Below are 26,702 nucleotides of genomic sequence, written 5' to 3' on the forward strand. Positions count from 1 at the left end.
AGAGTCATGAAGGCTCAGACTTCCTGTTAACTCTATGATAATTTACCTCTCAAGAGCCCACTATTTTACTTCCTTTTATCTCCATGACTTGCCTATGTCCTCTTGTTTTGGATATGTTTTGTATGTTCTATAACCAGGAAGCCTCAGGGGCTTAATAAAAACACTCCCCAAAGTGGAATTTTATTCAAAAGAGCAAGAGAAATTAAGTCATTCATAAACTTGTTTAAAAATACAGGTTTAAACTTGCCCCTCTTAAGAGTTTTTTTTTTTTTTTTTTTTTTGGCCATGCCGCATGGCTTGTGGGATCTTAGTTCCCTGACCAGGGATGGAAGCCGGGCCCAAGGCAGTGAAAGCGCCGAGTCCTAACCACTGGACCGCCAGGGAAGTCCCGACTTTTTTTTTTTTTTTTAATGGTTCTATTTTATAGGTGAGGACATTCAGAATCAGGGAATTAAGTGATGCTCTCATTACGGGTTACACTCTGGCGTCCAGACCCCATCCTGAAGCTCTCCTGGGGCCCATTAAGAGTTGCCTCATTAGAATGAAAGATGCCCCTATCACCTAGGAGATTCTGAGGGATTTAGGAGCTCTTTGCCAGGAACTGGAGACGATGACCAAATATTTATTTCTTTTGTCACAGTATCACAATGCAGAAGCAAGAAAAAACTTAGAAAAAATGTTCTATTTAAAGCATATGCTGTAAACAGAGAATCTTTAGTGCTGGGGATCCTAATACTGATGTGCTGTGCACTTCCTAACTCAGAGACGACTTCAGCTGTCTCATCCACAGTTTGCTCATTCGTGAGATGGGTGTCATCATGTCTGCCCTGCCAGACTCACAGGGCTGCTATAAGAATTATTGTGAAGTGCTCGGAAACAATAACAAATGACATAAAATCTCAAGTTATCTGTAGTTTCTTGTTGTTCCAGCAACTCCCTGTTTGTTCAACTTTAAAAAGAACATTTTAAATTCAATTTATTTGAAGTACAAAACAAATAAACAAACAGAAAACCACAGTTGGCCCGTTTTTCCCACCCCCTTGACCCCCACTTCTGGCAGCCACTAATCTGCTCTCTGCATCTGTGAGCTTTTTAAAAAAATTGTTCTTGTGTTATTTATTTATTTTGTTTAGATTCCACATTTAAGAGTATTTTTAAATTTTGATTGGTGTTTCTGTTTTTCTGTGGGGCTTTTTGTTTTTGAATTACACCAAATGTTCAATTTAAAATGTTTTCTAAGTTGCCGTTAGGCATGTGATATTATCCAGTTTTTACCCTGTAGTTGTTCGTAAGACTTCTGAACTTGGGATTTTCACTGAATTTCTTTGAAACCCTTGTAGACTTCTGCTGAAGACGCAGGGAAAACCATGGTGAGGGAGCTTGTTCATAACTTCCTGATGGATCTCTGCTGTTCGCTCAAGCATGGGATTAATTTTTATGACGCGTCTCTTGGTACCTTCGGCAGGTAAAGTGTAATGCCCGTGTGAATCCTGAGTGTGAGTTCTCAGAGGTCATCACATATGTGACTTACAGTGGAAATCTGTTAAATAATGGAACTGTAGTGGGTTAGAACTAGCATTTTAGGCATTATCTGACTCATTTTAGGGATGAACTCAGAATAGGACCCGGAGGGCTCCTGTTCGTTGTGTGCCCTCGGGGCAGAGTCTCAGGGTAGCAGTTGACTCAGACACACAGTGTGAGGTATCTCACCCAGGAAGGTGCTGTGTGTGTTCACTCGGCAACTATGTGCCGGCTGGATCTGAGAATAATTCTGTTACATCCTCCTTCCCAGAGATGGGGTGCCCTCTCATGCCTCACCGCGGTCCTAGGTGGGTGCCATTGTTACCCCAATTTTGCAGATGAGGAAAATGGGCCCACAGAGGGCAGGTCACTCACCCTGAAAGTGGCAGAGCTCAGACTGGAACCTAGGAGATCTGGTTCCCAGCCCACACTCGTGACAGCTACACAACCCTTGTCTCCTCCGGGACAGCTGCTGATGAGTTGGGATTTCAAAGTTTTGTTTTTACGTTTTATTTCATATTTCACCATTATGATAACATTTCATCAGTAAGGAAACAAAGTCCACAGCTAATGATTTAGGTTATATTCTTTTGGACTTTCTCTTTAGAGTCATAGACCTATAATACATATCCACGTTATTAATTTTTAAACCAGAACGGCCTACTGTTAGATATATTGTTCATTAACCTGCTCTTTTCCCATTTGACAATTAAAAACACTGGACATATTTTCTGGTCATTGTGAATGACCCTTAGTTTTACCCCCTTGACATCTTATTATAAGGATAGAGATGGTTTGATTTGGTTTCAACCAGTCAGGAAATGACTGATCCCTCATAATGGGATTAATTCGGTGGGAATTTTTTTCTCTGCTTGTGGCTTTGAACTTGTTTTGATCCTGTGATTATTATGAATTAACTTGCCATGTCATTCCTTTTAATTTTGTTTTGGTGATATTGTAGCTTTTCTCTCATCAGTGAGAGTAAGCTTGTTTTCTTGCTGAAATGTAAGAGTAGACTTCTTGAGTCTTAATATAACACCATGCTAAAAAGGCTTTTTTTCCCTATTAAGGAGACCCATAAAATAGATGATCATTTAATGAGCATATTGAATCAACTAGTGGTTGTGGGTGTGTTTAAATAAGCTATGGTTTATGTAAAATTTTTCAGCCATGGGCAAAAGACAAATGTTTGTGCTTAGGAGAGAGGAAGGGAGTTTTGTTTGTGGGGTGTTAATGGAAAGCTTTGAGAAAATTGAAATGCCTCCTTTCCCAGTGGTCGTAAAGCTCCCTTGTTTCCTGCAGGTCTCCGTGCAGATGTCGCCACGTCAGAGAGGCCTTCCCTGGCAGCCCTCTTCTGAGATAGTCCTTCCACTGTCAGTGTCCTTTCGCCTGACCCTTGCTTCTGATGGTGACTTATCACCATCTTGCATATTTATTTATTTATTTGCTTGTTCATTACCCAATAGGCAAGAATTGGTGAGAACAGAGACTAGTCTGTTTTGAATCCTCAGAGCCTACGACAGTGCCTGGCACATAGTAGGCATCGAAAGTGAGGCATGACAGTGTAGGCAAGGGTTGGCAAACTTTTCTCTAAAGGTCCAGATAGTAAGTATTTTAGGGTTGGTGTGCCATACAGTCCCTACTGTGGCCACTCAACCGTGCCATTGTGGCACCCAAGCAGCCATGCTATAAATAAACAAATGGTGTAACTGTGTTCCAATAAAGCTTTATTGACAAAGGCAGATGGTGGGCCAGAGCTTGCTGAGCCTTACTGTGGAGGTTCAGAGAACGGTTTCTGGAGTGCCTCTGAGACCTCAGCGGGTTACTACTCCTCTCTGCCAATGTTGCCTCATCTGTAAAAAGGAAATACAATTAGTGCCCACCTCAGAGAGAGGCAGTGTGTGGTAACTGCCTCGAGCAGTGTCTGGCACGTGTTGCAAACTCTAAATTAAATGCTATTCATTTTATTACATCGTTGATTAAAATTGTGTGTGTGTGTAGTATTTTTGGCACTCTCCGCAAATTTTTTTTTTTTTTAAGTTTCTAGGTAAACTTTTTTTTTTTTTTTTAATTTATTTTTGGCTGCGTCAGGTCTTAGTTGCAGCACGCAGGATCTTTCATTGCGGCACGCGGGCTTTTCTCTAGTTGCGGCGTGCGGGTTTTCCCTTCTCTTGTTGTGGCACGGGCTCCAGGGCACATGGGCTCTGTAGTTTGCGGCACATGACCTCTCTAGTTGAGGCATGCGAGCTCAGTAGTTGTGGCACGTGGGCTTAGTTGCCCCGTGGCATGTGGGATCTAAGTTCCCTGACCAGGGATCGAACCCACGTCCACTGCATTGTAAGGCGGATTCTTTACCACTGGACCCCCAGGGAAGTCCCACTCTTTGCAAATTTAACATTCCATGCATCTGAAAGCACAAACTATGTTTTGCTCATGATATTTTCCTATTAAGAATTCTAAGCTTTTTAAAGGATAGCTTTCTGATCAAAATTATACTCTTTCTAATTCAATTTTTGAAAAATTTTTATTGTCTGTAAAGTGTCATATTGCATCTTAGTTTTGGTCAGTTTATAAGGGGCTACAAAACAGTGGTGATCCCAGAAGCCATCAACATGACATGCCAATGAGGCAAATTTTGGCTTTTTTCTGGATATTATGACTTCCCAGGGACAAACAAATATGAAAAGGCATCTTTTCTTAAAAGGTATCTGGGGGTAAAACCTACTTGGCCATGTAGATCCTAGGCCAGGTGCTCCCTTTCTCCAAGTTTTAATGTCTAGGTTTTCCTGTTTTTATCATCTTCTTATATTTTTGAAAACTGCCCATTTTGGGACAAGTTTTGACTCTTTTCATACAGTAGATTATTCCCCCTATATTAGCTTCTTTCGGCTGTGAAGTGAAAGCGTAGGAGTTTGAAATTAGCTAGAAACAGAGGAAGCAGAAACCTGTAGAAGGACTCTGTGCCAACTGGTTGAGTTTTAGAAATAATTTTGTGGCACTCTGGACTGTGGCAATTTGTGAGCACTTCATGGGGAAAAAAATGTAATCTTTTTAAAAGAAAAATGCGTTCTCTGTATTTTTATACTTAACGCACACATACATCTTTACATATGTGCTTTTTTGTGTGTGGTTGGAGGAAAGCGGTCAGTAAAATCACAAAAGAAAATTTTTAAATTTCCTCTTCTTTAAAAGTCAGCTGGAACTCAAAGGAGGGAAGGACAGGTGGGGAACAGGACAAGGTAGAGACTTTTTCAGCCACTCAGAAGTAGAGGAGTGAAGTTCAGGCCCTTTGGTGGAGAGTGGGAGCCCTACAGACCATGAAAACATCTCACTTTCTGCTGTGAGGGAAATTCACCAGAAATGGAATTTGCCCATCTCTGTGTCACAGCCGTGTTTACTGAGCGGAGCTACCCCTGTCATCGTGAGCTCTCAGTGCTTTGTGAAAACTCCCTGCTCACCCCTCTCTCTTCTCTCTCTCGCTGGCAGAGGAGGAAACCTGACGCTCCTGCACTTCCTGCTGGGTTTGAAAACTGCAGCAGACGATGAGCTGGTCGCTGAACTTGTGGTGAACATCCTGAAAGTGTGCCCAGACTTACTGAACAAGTATTTCAAGGAAGTGACGTTCTCCTTTCTCCCAAGGGTGCAGTCCACTTGGTCCAGTAACATCAAGCTGCTAAACAAGGTGAAGGCCATGGGCGTTTCGAAGTCTGCTAGATGGGGTCGTGGGCGGGTGGGTGTGAGGAGTTGGTAGGGGTGAGGGGTGAGTGACGTTGTGATAAACTCTGCAGGATGAGGAACTTCTTTCAGCCGTTCTGCAGGGCATATTTTAGATGATGTTAATTTGGTGTCTTTATCCTCTAAGGACATTTTACTTTTCACTGAGCTGAATTTTGAGGTTTATGCTTTTGAATCTGTTGAGCCAGTTTCATCGTCTTCAACCAGGTTTTGCTCAGAGTGAGATCTTGATGAGTTTTGGCACAGTTGGGCTGGAATTAGTGAAATGTCTGAACTGTACAATAGTTTTTAAAGATTGCCATTTCAAGTACTTAGAACAACTTGAAATAAGCTGTGAATTGGTGGTCTGTTCAAGTGGATATGAATTAATTTCCATCTGATCATGGGTGTCAACCTCCCCTCATCTACCAAAGGAAGTGCTTGCTACAGATTCTTAGGCAGTACTGCCCGGCTCGCTTCACCTCTCTCTGTCTCTCTCTCTCTCTCTCTCTCTCTGATTTATGGACTGTCTAATGGTGACACACCTGGGATTATTTTCTTGTGCCTTGACCTGGGCATGGGGTTACCTGTAAAACAAACTTTTATTCACTTTTATTCCCTCATTTTCCTTGAATGCCTGTGTGTGCGGTGGTCCCAGCGTGTATTTGGGTGTTTGCTTTTTTTTTTCTTTTTATGGTCACACCACGTGGCTTGCGGGATCTTAGTTCCCTACCCGGGATCGAACCTGCACCCTTGGCAGTGAAAGCGCTGAGTCCCAGCCATTGGACCACCAGGGAATTCCCTCCCAGCGTGTATTTGGGACAAGAAGGAGGCACTCTGCCCCCCACTTTGGTGACGGTATCCCTGTGGCCACCACCCCTGTCGGGAGCGGCCCTGATGCTGCTCTCCGGAGGGGCAGGGGCAGGTGCGCGGCCGTCGCAGGGCAGGATGGGAGCCCTTGCTTCTCTGCCTTCTAGCCTCGTGGCCCTAGAGAAATTACTTAGCCTCATCGAGGTCCAGTTTTGTCATCTGTAAACGTGTTTTATCTTGATATAAAATATCCCTACCCCAAAGGGTTGTCATGAAGTGTTGAAAAGATGACATACTTTGTTAGGTGCCTGCCAAATGCAGTAACTGGTGAGTAAATAATCCGGTTGTGAGTTCTAGCAGTGACTTGTTTGCCATCAGAGGTTTTAAGAGGCTCCCCAGACCACAGACCAGGCTCTGCTTTGAAGGTCGCTGTCCCCAGTAACAGTCTCATGACCCGACTTGTCTCTAACAAGTGGATTTTGGGGTTAATATTCCAGACCTTGTTCCTTGTGGCGAGCCTTGGACCTTTATTACCGTAGTTGTTTCACTGCAGCGGCTTTACTGTTGGGTGCCTACAATTAGACTCAGGCTTGAAAGCTAACCTCCGCCACCAGCTCATTCTCTGTTCTCCCTTCCCTAGATCTATGCCGCCCAGCCAGACATCTCCCGGGCATTTCAGACCAGAGAGTTCATCCCGCTGCCTCGGCTCCTGGCAATGGTGATGGTGACCACCGTGCCCCTGGTGTGCAATAAGATCATGTTCACCCAAGCACTGAACGTGAGTGGGGACCCTGCTTCCAGACTCTCTCCCGCTCGCCCCAGTGGCCGTGCTGGGGACTGTGCTGAGAATACCGGCCTGCATGTATTGGTTCGTGTTTTGTCAGAGCCTCTGAGGCTTTCCATGTGTCCACTTGCCCACAGACGGTGCCCTGGGGCCCGAGGTACATGCCTGCCCTGCTCCAGCACAGAGCCGGGACTGCAGGACCCCTCCATGGCTCTGGGCCTTCCCAAGGGTGGGAGGGGAAGTGTGCTCAGCTACAGCCTAATGTCATGTGTTAAAGTCTCATTACTTTAGGAACTCTGGATAGGGCAGGACTGAAGTTTGCCTAGCAAATCCTTTCTTTTGTGGTTTAAATGAATAGTGTTAAGTTTTCTGGGGAACATTTACTTTGAGGACCAGCTGTTTCAGGAATTTGGGGAGGACATGTCCAAGGAAAAGATTGATACTTCAAGTCCGTGTCATTATTTATTATAAAGGTTCCCAAGTCCCATGAGAAACCACACTGTGAGGGACCCATGCATTTTTCACCATAACTCATGGCCTTAGGTGGACAGCCATGAATTGTTGGCATACACGGGTCCTAGGCCAGCCAGCCCCTCCTAAACCCAGGTTGCCTCAAGACCCACCTGGGGAGACCAGGTGTTCAGGGGAGTGCAGGGCCTGGGGTTTCCTCGGTGCGGGTGGAGTCCCCATCCTTCAGGCAGGCTGGGTTGTTATCTGAACACAGCAGGACCAGGGTCTGCCGTAGTGGGTCGGCTCCGGTGGTGATGGGGCAGTTACCGTAAATTGGCGAAGACTCATTGGCCTGTGCGGTGGGATTGAGCATTTCTTGATACCCATCCAGGGATTGTGCTGAGAGTGGCCAGGGGGCCGGGGGGAGGCGGTGGAGTGAAGAGGAAGAGGCCTGGGTGGGACCGGCCAGGAAGGCCTTTTGCTGTGGTTACCAAATCATAGAATCAAGGTTAGGACCCAGCTAGCTTGCCCATCTGTTTTGTGAGAGACACAAGATATCTTATTCCAGGGACTTGCAAAGTAGAATTGAAAGGAAGGTGTCTGATGCCGCCTCTTCACGGGTAGAAGATAGTTTCAGTCTGGCCAGCTGCATTTACACTCCCCTTGAGCCGACCCCGGTACATACCCCAGTCTGGGATATAAAAGGCTGTCTCGCTCCCTGTCACGCTGTTTCAGGAGAGTGGGGTTGTGCCCCTAGGGGGTGTTCCATCCGCTGGACGGGGTGGCCATGGGGCGGGGAGAGCACATGGCCTCCTCTCCTGCCAAGGCTGCCGTCCCGTGCAGGCCCAGGGCCAGCGGAGGGGAAGCCACAGCTTTGCCTTCTCGTCAACGGCCCTTTCTGAGCTGTGACAGCGTGTTCGTACAAGTGACACCAGAGACAGGTGTGTCTGGGGGGTGGACTTAGGAGTGCGTAAGGTTTTTTAATGACGTTTTTCTTGTATTCTTTACGGTGTTATCTGCAGAATTTTAATGGCATACATTTTAGATCAGAAAGAAAAGAGTGAGCTTGTTTTAGAAACAGGAAACAGGAACGTGTTTGGAGACAGGGTCTCAGGCTGTTGACTGAGCTTTGCGCTCCAAGCTGGTGGGTGTACGTGTTTACACTCGTTTGGGTCCTGCCTTTGAAGTGATGATGGGGTGGGAGTGGTTATTGGTTTAAGACATTTAATGTAGCGCTACTTTAGCGTACAACGTCCATGTAAAATGAGATGCCAGCCAGCTGGAGTGCTGGGGGCCTGGGGTGTTATTAAACTGAAGGCCCGTCAGAAAACCTTCTTGTTTCTACCTGACTGTAAAGCTGCAGCATCCCAGCTGGTGCTCCCTGGACTTCTCTGTACTTGGGGGTCAACCGGGGCTGATGGCATTGGGCTGGGCTGGGCTGGGCCTGAGATCGAACGTGTCTCCCGAGTCCCAGGAGACGTCCTCGCTGCTGCTGGCCCAGGGACATACTGCCACCGGCCGGGGCCTAGCCTTTCCCCCTTTGTGGTAATAGCACAGGTTCTTGAACCTCTTCAGCGAGTGAGGATTTTGAAGGCCCTCCTGGCTGTCTGAATCCAGGTAGAGAGTCCGGATGTGGGAGGCCTAGGGTGGAGGCTGTGCGCCTAGAGGTGGCTGGCCGGACTCGGGTGCCTGGTGCCCTTGCCTGTCATCTCTCCACCTGATGATAAGTGGAGAGGCCGGTCGGGTCCCGGTGGGATCTCGACTGTTGTCGAGGCAGGTAATCTGTGGAGCCGAGTGGTGGTCAGGGAAGACTTTACCAAAAACAGACTATGGAACAGCAGTTAAGAATAACCATCGGACGCCACCTTTAGTAACCGCGCTCCCGGCAACTGCTGAGGTCACATCTGCAGGAGGTGAAGCGGGCAGGGTCCCCGGGCCACCTCTGCACAGCGCAGAGGTCCGGCGGGCTCCTGGGGAGGGCCAGGGCCTGGGCGCTCTGTGTCCACCAGTGCGGCCCAAAGACACTTGTGGATTTACCTCTTTTTCTTCCCAGCTGGACAGCAAATCAGTGAAACACACAGCTTTATCCCTTATTTCCGTCATTTTGAAGAGAGCTTCAAAGACTATCGACTACTGCCTGAATAAAGGGGCCTGGCAGGAGTCGGGCGTGTACACGGCCGCAATGATGGAGGACTTTGTGCGGCTCTTCAGAGAAGCCCTGAGCAAGGTAGGCCCGGGAGCCAGGCTTGGCCTTTGCTTACAGGGCTCACAGGCGAGCACACCAGAGGGGCCCAGAGGGCGGGTGCGAAGTGAAGGGAAGGGGTTGGGATGCTCCTGGGACTCAGGTCTCATCAGGACTGGGGCTGCAGTGACGGGTGGCCTGCTCCTTCCTCCCTGGGGCTCGGTCTGGTGAGCAGGGAGGCCAGGCGTCCGCAGACTGGGTGGCTGCCCGGAAGAGCCAAGGGCTTGCTGGGCTGGGTACTCCCAGCCGGTCGTAAGGATGAGTTTCTTGGTTCCCAGTGTCTGGCTCCAGTGAACAAGTTTTCAGGGGTTTGTTTTAATGATCGGTGCTTGTGTTTTCACCAAATTCTTACAGTGTTCAGTTCTGGGAATTATACCCCAAAACAGAGCTCCCAGAGGCTGGGACCTCTTTCGGTCACACGCACACACTTGCACATGCTGACCCCTCTCCTCTGTTCTTTGCTTCTCCTTGTTAGTAGGTTCAGTTCATTTGTTTCTCTTCCTTTTAACCTGACTGATTTTTTGTTTCTCCTTTTAGATTTTACCAGACCTGAATGCCATCGTGTGGGTCTGGCAGTCACTTAGGAAGCAGGAGACAGAACAGGATGACGAGAAAGCGAAGAAAAGGGGCAACAAGACCCCTGCTACCTGCGTGGCTCCCCAGAGCGGTGAGGGGCCTCTTTTGTTTGCAGATACCACTGACACAGGCAGCCTGGGAGCCTCCTGTCCAGAGGGGCTGGTCTAGAGGGACTTGTGAAGGCCTCTTTGGCTCTGAATGAATCCTGTGTCCTTCTTGGCTTAGGGAGAAGAATGAGCATGGCATTGTACATTGAGTTTTAACATCTGTTAGAAATGTGCCCAAGATTTATGCAAGCACTGTGTCTCTCTAAAAACTTGTATGATGAGTGCCATATGCTCTGGCCTTTCCGTGAGGGAGGTGGCCTCTCTTTTGTTCTGCGGATAGCGGTGGGCTACACGGTCCCCCTGGAAATAAGATGTGTTGACTCAGACCTTGTCACTGGTGAGGCGGTGGGCTTCACATCTTATCTCTCTGTCCTCTTTCATCCTTGCGCGGCCCTGCAGGGTAGGCACTGCCGCGTGTCCCCATTTTTCAGACGAGGACGCTAAAGCACGGAGAGACAGAGTAGCTTTACCCTGTCCAAGATCACAGCGGTGAAATCGGGATTTAGACCCAGCCTGTTTGAGCAGTTTTGACTTTTACCACGTTGACTCCTTAAATCTCGCTCCATGGGGATCTGTCTGCAGCCTCAGTGTTCCACATACAGTTGACCGTGATGGGTCACGGGTGGTTCGATCGCTCACTGATTGAGGACAGAGAGCAAGTGTGTTTCCTGATTCAAGCTGTTTAATTCTGGTTCAGATGATGCAGAAACCATTCTTCTGAAAGCCATCCTGCTCCAGGTCATCTGCCTCTACCAGAAGGTGGTCCCGCACGTGGTCATGCAGTACAACTTTGACTTCAGCAAGCTCCTGAAAGGTGCGTCTCGAGGGATGGTGGGCGCCCCTCCGCTGGTGCTGCCAGTGGGGGTGAAGGAAGTGTGGGTAAACTGGAGCAGAGGCTCTGGGGCCGAGGACTGGGAAGGCTGCTGGGCATTGTGGCCGGCGCGTGTGATCCACCAGCCAGGCTGTTTTCATCTGGACCAATGTTTTGTAAATAGTTGGTCTTCCTTAAGGAGATATCAGATGAACACTTGGCAGCATCAAGAGAGAAGGGAGAAGCCAGCCAGGCTGCGTTGCCTGCCATGGGTGATCGACAGATGAGATTATGTGGTGTTAATTCTAAAGCCTCTTTGCAAAGGAAGAGGGGTGCAGAAATGAGAGCCCCTTAGAAGGAGGTCCCGTTCATGCACAGGCACTTCTGACATAGTTACTCATATTTTACCCAGTGAAGTTCAAACCACATCTTGTAAAAGTAACATTATGCTTGTCTGGCCACGTTTCCTTGATGGAAAAGTTTGTCTAATAAAACTGACTTTATAATTGGGCCTACAGAGGAAAACTTGAGGAAATATCATTCTTGGAATTTATATAAGCTACTGAAATAATCCTATTCAAAAAGCTGTAATTAACTTTTTGATGGTTTAAAGGCAAAAAGTTCTCTTGCTGTAAGAATATGAGATTTACTATAAAGTGGCCATTTAACATTTGGTACCACGTCCTTCCCAAGCAAAGGATTAACCCAGAAATCAGGCCAGAGGCTGAGGACCCCGTCTCAGACCCAGGCGGCCGCAGGCTGTGCACAAGATGCTTGCCGTCTAGGGAGCAAGGCCTGTGCCCCGCACCAGGGGTCACACTCACGAGAGACTGTACCTGGAGGGCAGTGTGCACTGGGGGCTTTGAGCTGTAGGAGGAGGTCACTGTGGGCCGAGTGCAGGGACGGGCAGACAGCATCCCCGCTCTTTGGTGAAGGACTTGGATAGACCTTGGGACGGGGGGATGTGTCAGGTGTGTGGGCAGGAGAGTGGGCACAGCCTGTGTGAGGGTGACTGCAGGACAAGGATGGGCCGAACCCCACGTCTTCCTGCCTAGTTCCCTGGACAGTTCCCTGTCCTGTCCTCGTGGCCAGGGCAGCAGTAGCTGGGCCCCCGCGCCCGCCCCCCACCCCCCGATGTCTCATCTGTCTTCCTCTTTCCCACCCGCAGGCGTCATCTCAGAGGAGGGCCTGCGTGAGGAGGTGCCTCTCACCCTGCAGCACCTTGTTCTCAAGGTGGCCCTGGCACTGCCCGCCAGCAAGTTTCTGTGGTTAAAGGCCCAGGTAGGAGGCCGTGACCCCGCCTCTGTTGTTAGCTCACCTGCAGGCTTGTCGGCTTTCTGGCCTGGGAATTTCTAGCTGCATCAGAACCCTGACTGCTGGTTGCGAAGGAAGACGTTGATGGTTCTCCTTTTAGAGAGAAGCCTCTAGAGCAGAGGCCAGGTCCTGATTTGTGAATCAGGAATCTCTTTGCTTTGCAAAGTAAGGTGCTTAGCTATCCTTACTGAAAATATATTATTGCTGGGTGTTGGGAGTTTTTGTACTTTTTTTCTCTTGACTCTTTTACATTTTTCTTGTCCTTTAAAAACCTTTTTGGAAATAAACAAAATACATTTCCTTCTCCTTTGTCCTCATCCTGGAAGAACTTAAGACAGAGATGGGAATAGACACCAAGCCAGGAGAGGGTTGAGGCTGGTGGAAAAATCAGTAAAGATTGCTGGCGTTGTTTTCTGTGTCTTTGATAATGTCTTCTAGGATTTCTGGAGAACATAATGTTGAATCGTAAAGGGAACTCAAGGTGCAACAGATATTTACCTCTGTATTTAAACACAGGACGCCATGTCACTTCTATCCAAAGAGGGAAAATGACCAGGCCAAATTAAGCATTGTCTGAGTGTGTTTCTCAGTAGCTCAGATGACTTGTTTTAATGACTTACGTCTTCTATGAGCTCTTGTATGGAACCACTAGTGCGGAAACGTACACTGGCACTTTCAGAGGTGATATTTCCAGAAAGGTAGAAGAACACCGTGGCACTGGGATCTCTGTTCCCCTAAGTCCTCTTTCTAAGGTTCACCTGCCTCATAGTTGAGGATAGCTCTCACTGAGAACTTACTGAATGCCAAGCTCGGCACGAGTGTGCTATGTATCATCTCATTTATCACCACTTACAGACGAGACAGCTAGAGCTGAGTGGTTAGGAGACTTCCGTGGGGTCCCAGCCGTAAGTAGGGGATCCAGGATTGGACCCAGGCAGTGTTGCCCAGACCCTGCTCTCGACTTGACAGCCCCCGTGAGGTCGCTGCCAGGACCCCAGTGAGATGACGGATGAGTCTGGGGTGTTTAGTTTTTACCCCAGCTGAACTGGGCCACTGGGGTCTTGACGATTTAGTTGGAAAGGGAACAGAGGCCTCTTACCTTGAAAGAACTGGTATTAACATATTAGTTTATATGCCATGCTTCATTTTTTGCTCATAAGGTGGGTCTGCTGGGCTTTGTGAACAATAGCCTTCATGTGCTCAGACCAGGGCTGCGGGGACGCTCCAGGGAGACACAGATGGATCGGAGTCTGGGCTGGGAATCTGGAGCTCCATGTGTTCAAAGCCCAGAAGCCTTTGTTAAGAGGCTTGCTTATGTGTAAGGAACCGATTATATCAGCGCCGGCATCTTGCTGAAATGCAGCAAGTGTGGCATTGGACGGAGTCAGGCAGCCCTGGGTGGTGTGTTTCCCCACCAGCCACCCGCCACCAGCCAGTGCCGTGTCTGTGCCAGGGCTCCTGGGCTTGAGTCCCACCTCGGTCATTAAACAGCCGTTACCTCCTTGTGCCTCAGCGTCTGCACATGTGAAACGGGGGTGACGGTTGTCCCCACTGCAGGCTTGTTGGGAGGACAAAGTGAGTCAGCGTATGTGAAGCACCTGAAGGGCCCCTGTGCTTCCTGCTGTGACTGATGTTAACTACAGCTGCTTTCGGGGGTGTGGGAGGAGCTCCTAACTCCTGAGGTTCCTCGTGTATAGCCTCCCGGCAGGCTTGCCAAGTGGTGGTTAAAATGAGATGAGATGAGAGGCCGGGAAGAACACTGGGCATGCAGTACCTGTTTGCTCAGCAAGCAGTGGCCTTTGTTACATTTATAATATTCTATTGTTCAAACTCCAGGAAGGCCCAGATGCAGAAATTATTGGAGGAAAGCGATCCGTGTTTTACTTACTGATGAAGATGTTTGTGACCAGTAGCCATTCGCATCTCAAGTCATCAACCAAACTTCTGATCGTGAAGGTGAGCCTTTTCTACCAGTTCCTAGTTCTAGAAGCGTTTTGTACAATCTTCCTTATAGTAGATGCTTAGTCAACAGTTGTTGAATTAAGGATGTATTAGGACTGTTACAATTTAAAAACAGAAGGTTTTATGGCAGTTTTAATGTATTCTGTCTTAATCTGGCTGTGTTCCCAAGAGGCAACCTGGTGAAATGGGAAAAGCGGGCACCTTGAAGTCCTGTTCCAAGATTTGAGTCCTGGTTCTGCCGTTCCTGGGTGGCAAATTGCTTAACCTCTCTGAACTTAGTTTTCTCGTGGTGAACGGGAATAACAAAACCGTAGGATTGCAAGGGAGGTTACGTGTGATCAAATAGTAGGCCATGCCTGGCACATTCTAGACTCAGTAAACATTAGATTTCAGCCCTCTGAAACAATTTAATAGGCGACGCCTCTTCCCTCAGCCCCAGACTCAGCCTTCTCCAGGGCCCTGGCGATTGACCGCGGCCGTCACCCACAGCACAGGTGTCACCAGAGTCAGCGGAAGGGAATGAGGAGTTTGTTGGCGTCTCTTCTTTCTTACACTTGAACTCATTTTCCAGGGCTACGTCAGGCCTTGCTGCAGCGCTAGGAAATCTAGTTCCTCGGTTCCACTGGGCAGCAGACATCCTGGTCAGGGCCGGGGCCGGGCGGGTTGCTAGAAAAATTACATTCATTGTATTTAGGGTACAGAGATTTTACCTTTGAAGTGCCAGTAGTCTTGCCACCCTTCAGCCTCGCCTGAGCTGCTTGGAGGATGCGAAATGTCCTCCTCTACAAGGTTGTGCAGGTGTGATTTCATGATCACTCCCCGCATGTGGGTGGAATGGCACGTCAGGCTCTCCCTCGGAGCACTCTGTGCAGGGCTTGTGCCGAGGGGCTGCTGAGACCCCGAGTTCTGTCGTCGGGCCATTTGGGGATGTCATTTAACCAAGTCCTGCCTCGTAACAAGTTCTGCTCCCTTAGAACAGAACTAAGGTGGTGCTTCTGGCCCAGGCCTGGGTCTTGAGAAGCCACATTGAGATGATTCGGCCTGACTGGGTCACTGTCTTGGAGAATTTCATGCAGGCTGAGGGTTGAGTGGCTGGGAGGAGTCAAGTCCCAGGTTGAAAAGCAGACTTTGAAGTAGCAGCGGGATATTTTCCCTTTTTATCATTTAGGAGTTGAAGGTGAGGAATAAGCAGCAGCGAGACGAGGGACCGTGTTCTCCTTGACCGAGCCCAGAGCGACCTCTTGTCCTCGTTTCCCTCAACACTGGGTGTTGTTCTGAAGCGTAGCTTTTAGAGTAAAACTGGATGGAACTTTTACCCCCTCTGTGCTCCGTGGGTCTCAGAGGACCCACGGAAAGCGGGTTCTTCCCTGACTTTTCAGATCCTGCGGGACACAGGGTTGTTTGAGCACACCTGGCAGGAGCTGGAGCTGTGGCTGGAGCACCTGGATGACACCGCGGAGGAGAACAAGGAGGCCGTGATTCAGTTTTTGGAACGCGTGAGCGCCTATTTCCCACGTAAAGAAGCATGTTCAGGACGACGTACTAAGTGATCCTCAGTATAATTAAGGCATTTCTGATGTGCCAGAGCCCAGAGGCTTCTCCTCCTGACTCACTTCCTAATTCTTGCTGAGATGTCAGAACTATTTAGTTTTAGAATCTGTAAAATGGGACTATATTACTGTGTGCTGTTAACTTCCTTTTGGGCGTTTGTTTTTGTAGGAGGGATTAGTGGTATACTAAGAGCGGTATTAAAAGCAGTAGTCTGATGCGAAAAGGAGATATTTTTTAAAATTCTACAACAAAAAGTGTTTTTAAAAAACTTTGCAGAAAAACTATTGTTCTTTGAAGGCCTGTTAAGATTTTTGCTCTTCCCTTTATTTTACCTGCGACATTTGGGGGCATTTTTCATTTCACGTGTGACCATCTAAATACTTCCCACTTGACTCTTTAATGCTCAGGTTCTCCTGACATTGGTGGCGAATCCCTATTCATACACGGACAAAGCGTCCGACTTTGTCCAGGAAGCCAGCGCCCTGCAGGCCTCCGTGACGCGGCAGGACGCCGATGATGTCAGCATTCCCATCTCCCACATTGACGGTGGGTGCCTCTCCCCGCGGTCCTCGGGCTTCTCAAGAGCCAGCCACGGTGGCGTATTAGAGGCAAAACAGAACTGCACTGAAGCCTTGTGCGGAGGGCAGACGTCACATTTCTTTGCATCAGAGATCAGCCATGTCTGGAATTGGAAATCCCCTTATTTGTTTATGTAACAGGAAATATGTACAGGGCTTATTTGCTGCGTTGTTTTTATTTGTGCCGTGTTTACTTTGTGCCAGGTGATGCCCTAAGCTCTTAATAAATCCTAACTCATGTAACCTCATAAACAACCCCAAGTTGAGGGGGATTATCCTCATTTTATGTATTGACAAGGCAGCTGAGGCACAGAGAGGTTAAGCAATCTACTCAGCCTCACACAGCGAGGATGTAGCAAAGTCAGGATTTGACTTCAGACACTCTGGCCCTAGTCTGTGCGTTAACCCTTATGCTCTGTTGCTTCTCAGATTTTGGCTTATTTCCGTGACTATCCAGGTTAAAGTTTCTGGGCTTCTCAGTGTCACCCGAGGAAACTTCAACCTGTTATCACCTGAGCTGGATAGTCCTGCATTTTGTCTGGCAGAGATCTTAAGATTTTATAGATAATGCCCTTATTTGTTTAGAATCAAACATTACACTAAGCATTTTCTCCCAAGAGAAGTTTAGCTTTTATTTTTTCCTCTTTTTGCAAATGTTCTCTTGCTTGCCCTACCTGTGGGGTTCTTGCAGTAGAATCCTTTGGCACCTCTTGCCTGGCCTTGATTCCCACCTTTCTGCCTCAGATGTTCTCGACATGGTGGATGTCCTGGTAGAGGGCAGCGAAGGCTTGGATGAGGAGGTTGGATTCTTACTGAATGAAGACGTGATCCTGCTCACATTCCCGTTCAGTGCTGTGGTCCCCGCTGCCCTGGAAGCCAGGAATAAGTTGCTCCTTGGAACAGAAAGTGAAGCAGGTACCTGTGTGTAGTGAGGGTGTTCTGGCTGCACCAGGCCAGCTGGGTCTCTGTGGGGTAGGAGGTAGGATTCCAAGGGCTTTGGAAATAATTGCTGAAAACCCAAGGCAGCAAGGGTTCAGACCCACCAAAGTGATAGCTACACAGCTGGTAGAACTAAGTGTACAGCGGTAGGAATCTGGAGGCTGGCTAGGCCGTTGGGAAATGGGTCGTTTGACGGATGAGTCTGAAATAATGTGTTTGCATGGCTGCACAGACACCTGCTGTAACACCGGTATTTTCTCTTCAGTATTTATTCTTTTTTTTTTTTAATTAATTAATTAATTTATTTATTTATTTTTAAATTTTTGGCTGTGTTGGGTCTTCGTTTCTGTGCGAGGGCTTTCTCTAGTTGCGGCAAGTGGGGGCCACTCTTCATCGCGGTGCACGGGCCTCTCATTATCGCGGCCTCTCTTGTTGCGGAGCACAGGCTCCAGACACGCAGGCTCAGTAATTGTGGCTCACGGGCCTAGTTGCTCCGCGGCATGTGGGATCTTCCCAGACCAGGGCTCGAACCCGTGTCCCCTGCATTGGCAGGCAGATTCTCAACCACTGCGCCACCAGGGAAGCCCCAGTATTTATTCTTGATATCTTGATGCTAAGGTACAAGTCCTTCATCCTTACTGGGTGTCCAGGCAACATAGACCCAAGAAAGCATTCACAGATCGCAATGGTGTAGTCAGTGAGGATTGCTCAGGCTTTGCTGCTGTAACACATGCGTCCCAGTGCGTCAGTGGTTTACGGAATAAAGGTCTCTCTCTCGACCTTGTCATAGTCCAGGACAGCTCAGGTACTCTCCTGGGTGGCTGTTGTCCAGGAGGTAGCTCGGGGATCCTGGCTGCTCCCATCCTGTAGCTGTGCCATCTCAACATACGGCTTCCAAGGTCACTGTGGAAGAGGAAGAGAGAGTGGACAGTCAAGCAGAGGTGTTCTGGCCAGGCCTGGAAGTGGCTAAGTGAGTCGTGTGGTCCCAGCCTAACTGCAAGGGAGGCTTGTGTGCCAAGGAAGTGGAAATGGATTGGTTTGCACCAAGCAAGTCCCTGTCCCAGGTGGCCTTGGCCTCAGCTCTTCAGTGCCTGGGTCTCCACTTCTGGGCCTCAGCACCCGAAGTCTGACTGTGTGCTCTATGTTTAATAAGAGTCTGGCATGGTCTGCAGTGGTAGCATCTGCCTTCCAGCGTGGTTGTGTGATCGCTTGCAGAATTGTTATGACTCTTTCTGGATCTTGAATAGGGGTGGGAGTTGGTGTTATTGATGGGTCACAGAAGGGCGGTCCCAGCAAGCCTCTCCCTGCTGTGTCTCCCTCCTTTGCAGGAGAAAGCATCGTGGCGTATCTGACAAGGGTGCTGACGGACCTCCTCCACACCCAGAGAGACCCGCTGGCTCTGTGTCTTCTGCTTCAGTCTTACGACAAGTTGGAGCCTCCGCTCCCACCTTGCTGCCGTCAGCTGTCCAGGTTCAACAGATACTACAGCCTCTGGATCCCGGAGCCAGCCCGAGAGGCCTTGGTGAGCTGCGGCGACCACCACTCCTGTGGAAACCTAGGAAACCCCGGAGGTTCCTCCCTGTGGGCCGCAGCGGGCTGTACCCCAGCTGTGTAGCTTTCACAGCTTAACATGGTGAATGGTCTTCACCTTCTCGTTTCCCCAGAGTAGGAGAGGAAGGCACGTGGTGTCTCTGCCGCTCAGCTAATGTGACGAGACCCTGAGGGGCTTCGTGCTGCAACAGAACTGAATTCTCCGCTGGCTGCACGTTTGGGCTTTGAGGCTGGGGTTGGGGGCGGGGTCTCCTCCCTTCCCGAGTGGTGTGTGCACGCTCGCCTCACGGCCCCCGTCTGCACACCTCAGCGGCCCCTAGACTTGGCGTGCTCAGCGGTTGGACCTGAAGGCCGCTAGCAGGCTACGCTCTGCTAGACGGGAAAGTGAAAAAAGAAAGAAAGAAATGGTTTTCTCTTGGTGGGGACTGCATTCTTAAAAGGGGTGCTGCAGGTCTGGCTCTGATGCAGCGTGCTTAGGATTTCTGGGTGGAGCAAGAAATTCACCTTGTGTGTGTCCTTTTGTGTATTCACTCAGTTGTGGCTGCGCTTGAAAAAGCAGGCAGCTCAGGAGGACCTCTTCCTCTTATGAACTTGGTAGCAGGAGCCTGTGTTGATTGCACGTTCACGGTTTGTTAGGGCCTCATCCCTAAGTGCATCACACGTATTTTATGCCATTTAATCCTCACAACTCAGAGAGGGGTCTGGACTTAACTATCCTCCTTGTACACGTGGGGAAACTGAGGTTCAGAGCAGTTCCGCCCCCAGGCAGAGGTGGACTCAGGATTCAGGCAGGCCTCTGGGCTCCGGAGCCCAGGCCCATCACGGCTATCGCCGCCTTGCCCGCCTGACGGGCCGTGGTCAGGAGGTGGTCAGGGGCACACAGCAGCTTGCGTGGGTGTCAGCAGTCCGTGCTGTGCTGCACGTGCTCCAAGCGTAGGCGTCCACTCCGTGGAGTCAGGCACTCGGCGGTTCTCACCCGTGAGGGCGCGTCAGGATTCCCCAGACGCTCGTTCAGACGTGGTCGCTGGGCGTGTGATTCAGCAGGTCTGGGGCGGGCCCGGGAATTTGCATTTCTAGCAGGTTCCCGGGTCATGCTGTTGCTGGTCCAGGGTCGAGCCCCGCTGAGTTTCAGGGCACCGTACAGCCTAGTTGTATTGGCCTTAGGAAACAGTGTTTGGAGTTATAAGAAGAAAAGCCATGTGGGGTGAATAAAGAAGGCAGTTTGGGAATTAAGTTAGAAGAAACGACCCACTTGGAGATGGAATGACTTCAGGAACTTATCTTCCGTCCTGCCATGTCCTCTCATCCTCCCGTCCTCCCGGGGGAGGGCTTTGGAAGGTGTGCAGCTCACCCAGCCGGCTCCTTCCCAGGGTGGCATTTCCCAGTTTCCAGGGATTAATCACAGTGACTCCTGTGAGTAAAATCCTGTCTGTGTGCCGCGTGGCTCCTGTTCTCCAGAGTGTGTAAATACCTCCCCGGCTCAGTGCCCTCACGTGGACACACGCTAGGAAAATACGTGTGACTGAGCGTGTTGGGACTTGACTTGAATAAAATGCCGCAGGGTCACATAGATTTTAGTATCAGTAGGTGACTTCTGTGAAACGTCCCTCTGTGTGCGTGTCGCCCTGTCCCTGTTGTAGCACCCTGTGCCCTTTGCCCCCGGTGCTGAGCTGTCTTTTCTCTTCCCTCCTCTGCTGTCTCCCAGGCGTTGCAGACGTCGGGCAGCCCTGCCCCCCCGGACCCCCCAGCCCCCTCCTTCAGTGCCCAGCTGCAGATGGCCTACGCCGGCCAGGGCCAAGGTCAGGGCCAGGGCCAGGGCGCACTCCCGCTCCTGGACGAGGGGGTCCAGGGGCAGCTGCGGGCTGCCCTCCTGCAGCTCCCGATGCACCAGGCCCTGCGCTCCGCCAAACACCTGCTGCTGTACATCAGGAGCACCGTGGAGAACTTCGGCCAGGTCAGCGCTGCCCCCGCTCCCTGGCTTCGCCACCTGCAGAGAGTGTGGCCTTCTGCTGGTCGGGTCCACACTGAGTGACGGTGTGGATGGAGTCCTGGGGCCCCGCTGTTGCCCCGTTTGTCCACACACGGGGAGGGCGGTGGCCAGTGTGCAGGGCCCCAAGCGGGCCGCGGTGTGGGAGCCTCGGCTGCTGGTGCTGTGCCCTCTCCCTGGAGCAGAGGCGCAGATCTCAGACTGGGAGCCACGCGCAGCTGAACGTGGTCGCTGGGGCAGCTGAGGCCGGGCGGGGCCCTTCCCACGGCTGAGCGGGTCCGCGGCACGACCAGGTGTCCGCTCTTCCTTTATAAGTTTTAATTCGGCGGCTCATTGTTGGGCCTTCTGTCCCTGAGGTGGTTTACAGATTTTTAGTTTAGGTTTGTTTTTTTTGTTTTTTTTGTTTTTAATATTTATTTATTTGGCTGCTCCGGGTCTTAGTTGTCACGTGCGGGATCTTTTTTAGTTGCGGCACGCGAACTCTTAGTTGCGGCATGTGGGATCTAGTTCCCTGACCAGGGATTGAACCCGGGACCCCTGCATTGGGAGCGCAGAGTCTTAGCCACTGGACCACCAGGGATGTCCCTTAGTTTAGGTTCTGAGGTGGGCCTTTCCCCCTCATCTTGGTCCAAATAAATATGTGTGTTTCAACAAGATTTAGGAGGACATGTCTTATGAAGAAATAACTTTGAGGGCTTCTCTGGTGGCGCAGTGATTGGGAATCCGCCTGCCAATGCAGGGGACATGGGTTCGAGCCCTGGTCTGGGAAGATCCCACATGCCACAGAGCAACTAAGCCCGTGCGCCGCAACTACTGAGCCTGCGCTCTAGAGCCCGCGAGCCACAACTACTGAGCCCATGTGCCACAACTACTGAGCTCGTGCACCTAGAGCCCGTCCTCCGCAACAAGAGAAGCCAGCGCAATGAGAGGCCCGCGCACTGCAACAAAGAGTAGCCCCCGCTTGCTGCAACTAGAGAAAGCCCACGTGCAGCAACGAAGGCCCAATGCAGCCAAAAATAAATAAATAAAATTTAAAAACTTTTATAAGAAAAGAAAAAAAAAGAAATGACTTTGAGGTTGTTGGCAGTTTACGGGGAGTTGCCATTTTAGCCTGCTTCCCTCCTTGATTCTTGTTTCTGGCAACTCGCCCCTTCTGGCCCTGGCGCAACCCGGCAGTCTCTGTTCTGGTGACTGTTAGCCCTTCCTGGGCCTGAGGGTCGTGTGTCTCTCGTCCTCACAGCTGGGCAGGAGGACGGGGCCTCCCCTGCTGCAGTTCCTCCTGGACCTCCTCAGGCGCCTGGTCATCCATTGTCAGCAGCTGGACGCCCAGAACCAGCAGAAGTGCCAGGCCGCCCAGGCTGAGTCCGACCTCTTTTTGGACATGGAGTCCATGGCCTCGCTGGAGTTGGCCAATGACAAGGTACCACCGCCCTTCCTCCCTGGGTCTCCTTCCGGTTCGCCTTTTCCTGTGAGGTCACAGCCACTGGCTTTCCCTCCATTCTGGTTAAAAGCAAGTACGTGTTCGCTGCAGGGAAGTAGGGAGGTGCAGAGAAGTCCAGAGGAGGCACTAAGCACCATCCCCCCCACCCCGAGAGAAGCACAGTTTACTTGGGGCGTCCATCTTTCCAGTCACTTCTCTGCCCACACTTGCCCTGCTGCGATCACTTTCCCTCCCACTGTGCCGTGAGCATCCTGAGAACGCGGACTGCGTATTTTCCTCTTAAAGGGTTGCAGCCTGTGTTGAGTAAAGGCTGGGCAGTGGGTGGGGCCCTTCATCGTGAATACACACAGCGACCACACTGCCTGGGGAAGAGTGAGCCTTCCTCTCCTGCTGGCAGTCTCGTGAGTCAGCTTTTTAACGGGGGCCAGGCCGAATCTCTCTCACCATTTGCCATTTGACCTGTTGTACTGGGTTTGGGTGCAGGCATGTTCCTCAGTTCACAGTCGAACGCATGGCTCCCTTCCTTTGATCTCCAAGGGGGCTTTTTTGGGGGGGCATTTGTTGGTGCAAGACCACCTGTTAGCCAGTCGTTGGACAAAGCACTCCTGATGTGTGCTTTTCTGTTTTTCTTTCTATTTGGGAGAGCTCAGTTGGAAAGTGTGATAGGCTCCTCTTTCCTTCCTGAAGAGTAAATAAGGAAAAAAATGTATTTCTGTCCCCGGGGACTGGGTGACTTCATTGGCTAGGAATCGTGTTCAGCGAGGCTGCATCAAATCATCATCTGATCCAGCAAAGCACACTCAGCTGCTCTCTGCTCGGTGGTTTAAACTAGTCTCGGGGTCAGAGCTAGTTCCTCAGGGGGTCACTGGAGGCCCAGTCTCCTTCTGAAAGTGGACGCAGGCTCACCTTCAGTTCTGGATCGTTTAACCCCTACCCATCTTCCCCAGCCACGGAGTTTCTCCGGAGCCAGGGTAGCCCTGCCCTGGTTGTCGGGTGGCACCCACGTCCCTCAACCAGATTTATTTAGGAGGGCAGGGCTGCTAGGGAGGAACCAGGAGACGATTGATCGTCCTCCCACTTTGGCATTTCTGCGCGGCCCGGCCCTGCCTGAGTGACTGTGGAGAGAGTTTTACTGCACGGTAAATTCCTTCAGGCTGCATTCATCAGATTCCTGCTGGTCTGGGGGTCACTGACTGAGTCACAGTCTGGGCCCCATCGTTGTACAGGGGAGGAGGTGCGTTACGATGGGGTAAGCGCTTTGGGCTTGGGTTGGGGTGCTGCGGGCACCCCTGAGAGGGGCACTGGGACTTGAGCTTGAGGGTGGAGTGGCTTAGGGAAGCTGCTTTCTGCTGTCCGTCCTCCTCAGTGGCAGCTGCTGGCTGGGCCGTGGGTGAGGTCTGGGCCCTGTCCCTGTGTTTCAGACGCTGGAGGAGGTGCTCGTGGCCATCCTCAAGCATCCCACGCTGGATGGCTGGTACCTGGCCCTGGAGCAACAGGCGCTTCCCCCGCACACCCTCAGTCCCGTCCTCGTGAAGCTCCTGGCGGCCCACCTCAGCGCGGCCATCCTTCCGCTGCTGGTGGCGAGCGCCCCAGTCCTCCAGGGCCTTGGTCAGCTGGGCCTCCTGGCCAGGTACTCGGAGGCCGTCACCCAGAGTGTCCTGAAAGAGCTGCGGAACCGGAGGGCCCGCGCAGCCACGCCGATGCCAAAGACCCTTCCTCAGCTCGAAGCCCTGCAGGGGCTGCACCCGTACATGGAGGGCGCCCAGCTCCGGGAGGTCACCCTGGCCCTGCTGGGCCTGCCCGAGGCCCACCTGGTGACCCAACGACCCACTAAGTCCCGCCAGAAGGAGAGGCACCTGAACGTTCTCGGGGAGACCCTGGTCCAGCTGCTGACCAGCCGCCCCCAGGAGCAGCTGGAGAGCGGCGAGCTCCTCTGGGCCTCCGAGTACGTGAGAGGCCTGGGGGCTCTGCTGCCCGCGCTGGCCGTGGACGAGCTGGACGCCGTGCTCCTCCAGGCTCTGCAGAGAGAGCCGGCTCTGGCCCCCGCCGTCGGGGTCGCTCTGCTCGACTACTGCCTGGCCCGGCGGACGCCGGCGGCCCTGGGCACCGCGGCCCTGCTCCTGCAGCACAGCTGTCCCCATGTGCTGCGGTTTGAGCGGTGGTGCGGGCGGGCCAGCCTGGGGCTCCGCCTGCAGGAGGCCCTGGACGACTTCCTCCCTGTCGTCCGCACGTACCTCCAGCGCAGGACCCGGGAGCACTTCACGCGCCCCGCAGGAGGTACAGGAAGCGGGGCTTTGGGCAGCCGGGAGGGCTGAGAATTGTGTGTCCGCCCTTAAGCCCTGGGACTCCACGTTCTGGGGGTGTCGTTTAGTTCTGTTTCTCCTCCGATGTCTGACCCAGCTCTGAGGATGGAGCTCCCATCGACCCTGAGTTACCCACGGGAAGCTGGGGCCGGCGGTGGGCGGTAGCTATGGCCGTTGGGGGCCAAGGAAGGAGCGGCCCCGGCTGGGTCTTGTTAGGTTGAGGGAGTGGCTTGGGTGATGGTCCTTTGCCCCGTCCCCCTCTCCCCACCATTGGGAGCGTTGGTGAGTCCGTGCTGAGCCGAGGCACTCAGCTGGGCCCAGCTCTCTCTTCTCTCTCCACCCATTGGGTTTCAGATCCAAGGCACTTTCTGATCACCTCCAATTTAATTTAATTCATTTTTATCGTGTGTATGAATGATTTTTCGCTCACTGCTTTACCTCTGTGCTGCATAGCTTCATATCATCGATAACAGGTGTTTTTAAAAAGTAAGAGCGCCCCTGCAGGAGGGCGTCTTCCGGCCGGTGGTTCTCAGTGCTCTTCTTGTTCCCGAGTGAGTACAGGACCTGGGTGCTCACCGTCTCGTCACGACCCTCGAGCTGGGGCTGTACCCAGGGCCTGCGGGACTGAACAGTCCCTGTCAGGGTTGAGTGATGAGAGGTGACCAGTGGCGTGCTGATAAATGTTTTAACAGCTGGCTCTTGGCAGAGACTGATTTGTAGCATTTGCCGATTTCCGTGGCGTCACAGCTCCTGCCGTGGTCAGTCTCGTGCTACCAGTGTGGCATCACGCAGGTCACAGTTTCCCTGAGGTAGAGCCGTCAGCCCTTGTGAGCGGGTTGTAGTGCTCCGCGGTGTTCACCTCCCTCTCCTGTTTGTCTGCCCCAGTATCCTCTGCTGTCATTCCTGTCTTGAGGAAGGCCCTGTGGAGGCCGCTGCAGACCAGGCTTCTCAGTGCTGATGGGCCCCTAGAGTCTGGGCTGCATCAGGAGATCCTGGCCCAGCTGGTCCCATTTGCAAGAGCCAAGGACCTCCATGTCCTCATGGACCGATTGCCCCGCTTGCTTCAGACTCCAGGCAGTCACAAGAGGTATGAAGGCTCAGATTGTTTAATGGCTCTCCCTGTCTCAGCTTCCCTTTTCCCTGTAGTGGTTATAAAGCCGTGGAAATTGCTGCATTGCTGTTGTGCAGTTGGGGAGAACGCATTTCCTCCGAGAACTCTACTTCCATCCTGGCTGGAGCAAGTTCATCTCCATAAGTGGGTGGTTCTGATTCCCTTAGAGCCGTGGTTATCAACCAGGGGTGATTTTGCCCACTCCAGGGAACATTTGGCAACGCCTGACATCTTTTACTGTCACGATATGGGTATGGGGGGCTTGTTGCTTCTGGCTGCTAGAGGGTGGAGGCCAAGGGTGCTGCTAAATATCCTGTAATGCATAGGACAGGCCCCCTCCCCTCCCCCCAAAGAGAGAATTATCTGGCCCAAAATGTCAGTAGTGCTGAGGCTGAGATAGCCTGATTTAGACAAAGTCTGGACAATATATCCTTTTTCTGGTGTGCTAATAGTGTTTCCCCTAGTCGTAAAAGTTCTGGTACATCTTTGAAGTTTGCGTAAGGGGCAGGGGAAGCCTGTGATCTCTGTGCTTGGGTAGTTAGTGTAGGGACCAGGGCTCAGGGCATCTGCCTTATGTGGCCCATTGTGATGTTGGATTGTATATACTTAAAGCTAGAGGGATTTGGGCCATGCCTGTAACTCTGACTTTTGTCTTCTGCCGCAGTTGGGTCGTGGCTGACTCTGTCTTGGCTGTCCTGGAAGGGTCGGCAGAAGAGCTGCGTGCTTGGAAAAAGACTCTGCTGGAGGCCTGTGTACAGTGGCTGATCGCGTCCTTTAGCGGCGGCCAGCAGGATGATGGTACCCAGGATCGAGAGAAGCAGATGCTGCTAAGATTAAACGAACTGTTGGTAGGTGTCTCTTATTAGAGCCCCTGGTTAAATTTTTAAGGGAAAGAGTGAGATAGACAAACCCAGGTTTGCAGATACATTCAAGCCAGGTGGCGTGAATTC

At 51.3% G+C, this 26,702-nt stretch overlaps 1 protein-coding gene across 2 annotated transcripts in view; it reads left to right on the forward strand.

Annotated features, from left to right (window-relative positions):
• Positions 1-26,702, forward strand: part of URB1 (URB1 ribosome biogenesis homolog) — a 64,921-nt gene that overhangs the window by 14,390 nt on the left and 23,829 nt on the right. For both annotated transcript variants that reach the window (XM_061193993.1, XM_061193994.1), the window contains exons 8-24: positions 1,341-1,465; positions 5,008-5,203; positions 6,686-6,823; positions 9,333-9,506; positions 10,059-10,188; positions 10,902-11,018; positions 12,184-12,296; positions 14,166-14,285; positions 15,671-15,787; positions 16,250-16,388; positions 17,165-17,335; positions 18,688-18,881; positions 20,616-20,864; positions 22,138-22,317; positions 23,760-24,615; positions 25,527-25,728; positions 26,417-26,600. In XM_061193993.1, coding sequence (XP_061049976.1) covers positions 1,341-1,465; positions 5,008-5,203; positions 6,686-6,823; positions 9,333-9,506; positions 10,059-10,188; positions 10,902-11,018; positions 12,184-12,296; positions 14,166-14,285; positions 15,671-15,787; positions 16,250-16,388; positions 17,165-17,335; positions 18,688-18,881; positions 20,616-20,864; positions 22,138-22,317; positions 23,760-24,615; positions 25,527-25,728; positions 26,417-26,600 — 3,405 coding nt within the window. The remainder of the gene's footprint in view (positions 1-1,340; positions 1,466-5,007; positions 5,204-6,685; positions 6,824-9,332; positions 9,507-10,058; positions 10,189-10,901; positions 11,019-12,183; positions 12,297-14,165; positions 14,286-15,670; positions 15,788-16,249; positions 16,389-17,164; positions 17,336-18,687; positions 18,882-20,615; positions 20,865-22,137; positions 22,318-23,759; positions 24,616-25,526; positions 25,729-26,416; positions 26,601-26,702) is intronic.

This window comes from Eubalaena glacialis, chromosome 6 (genome assembly GCF_028564815.1).
Source record: "Eubalaena glacialis isolate mEubGla1 chromosome 6, mEubGla1.1.hap2.+ XY, whole genome shotgun sequence".
Classification (NCBI taxonomy): Eukaryota; Metazoa; Chordata; class Mammalia; order Artiodactyla; family Balaenidae; genus Eubalaena; species Eubalaena glacialis.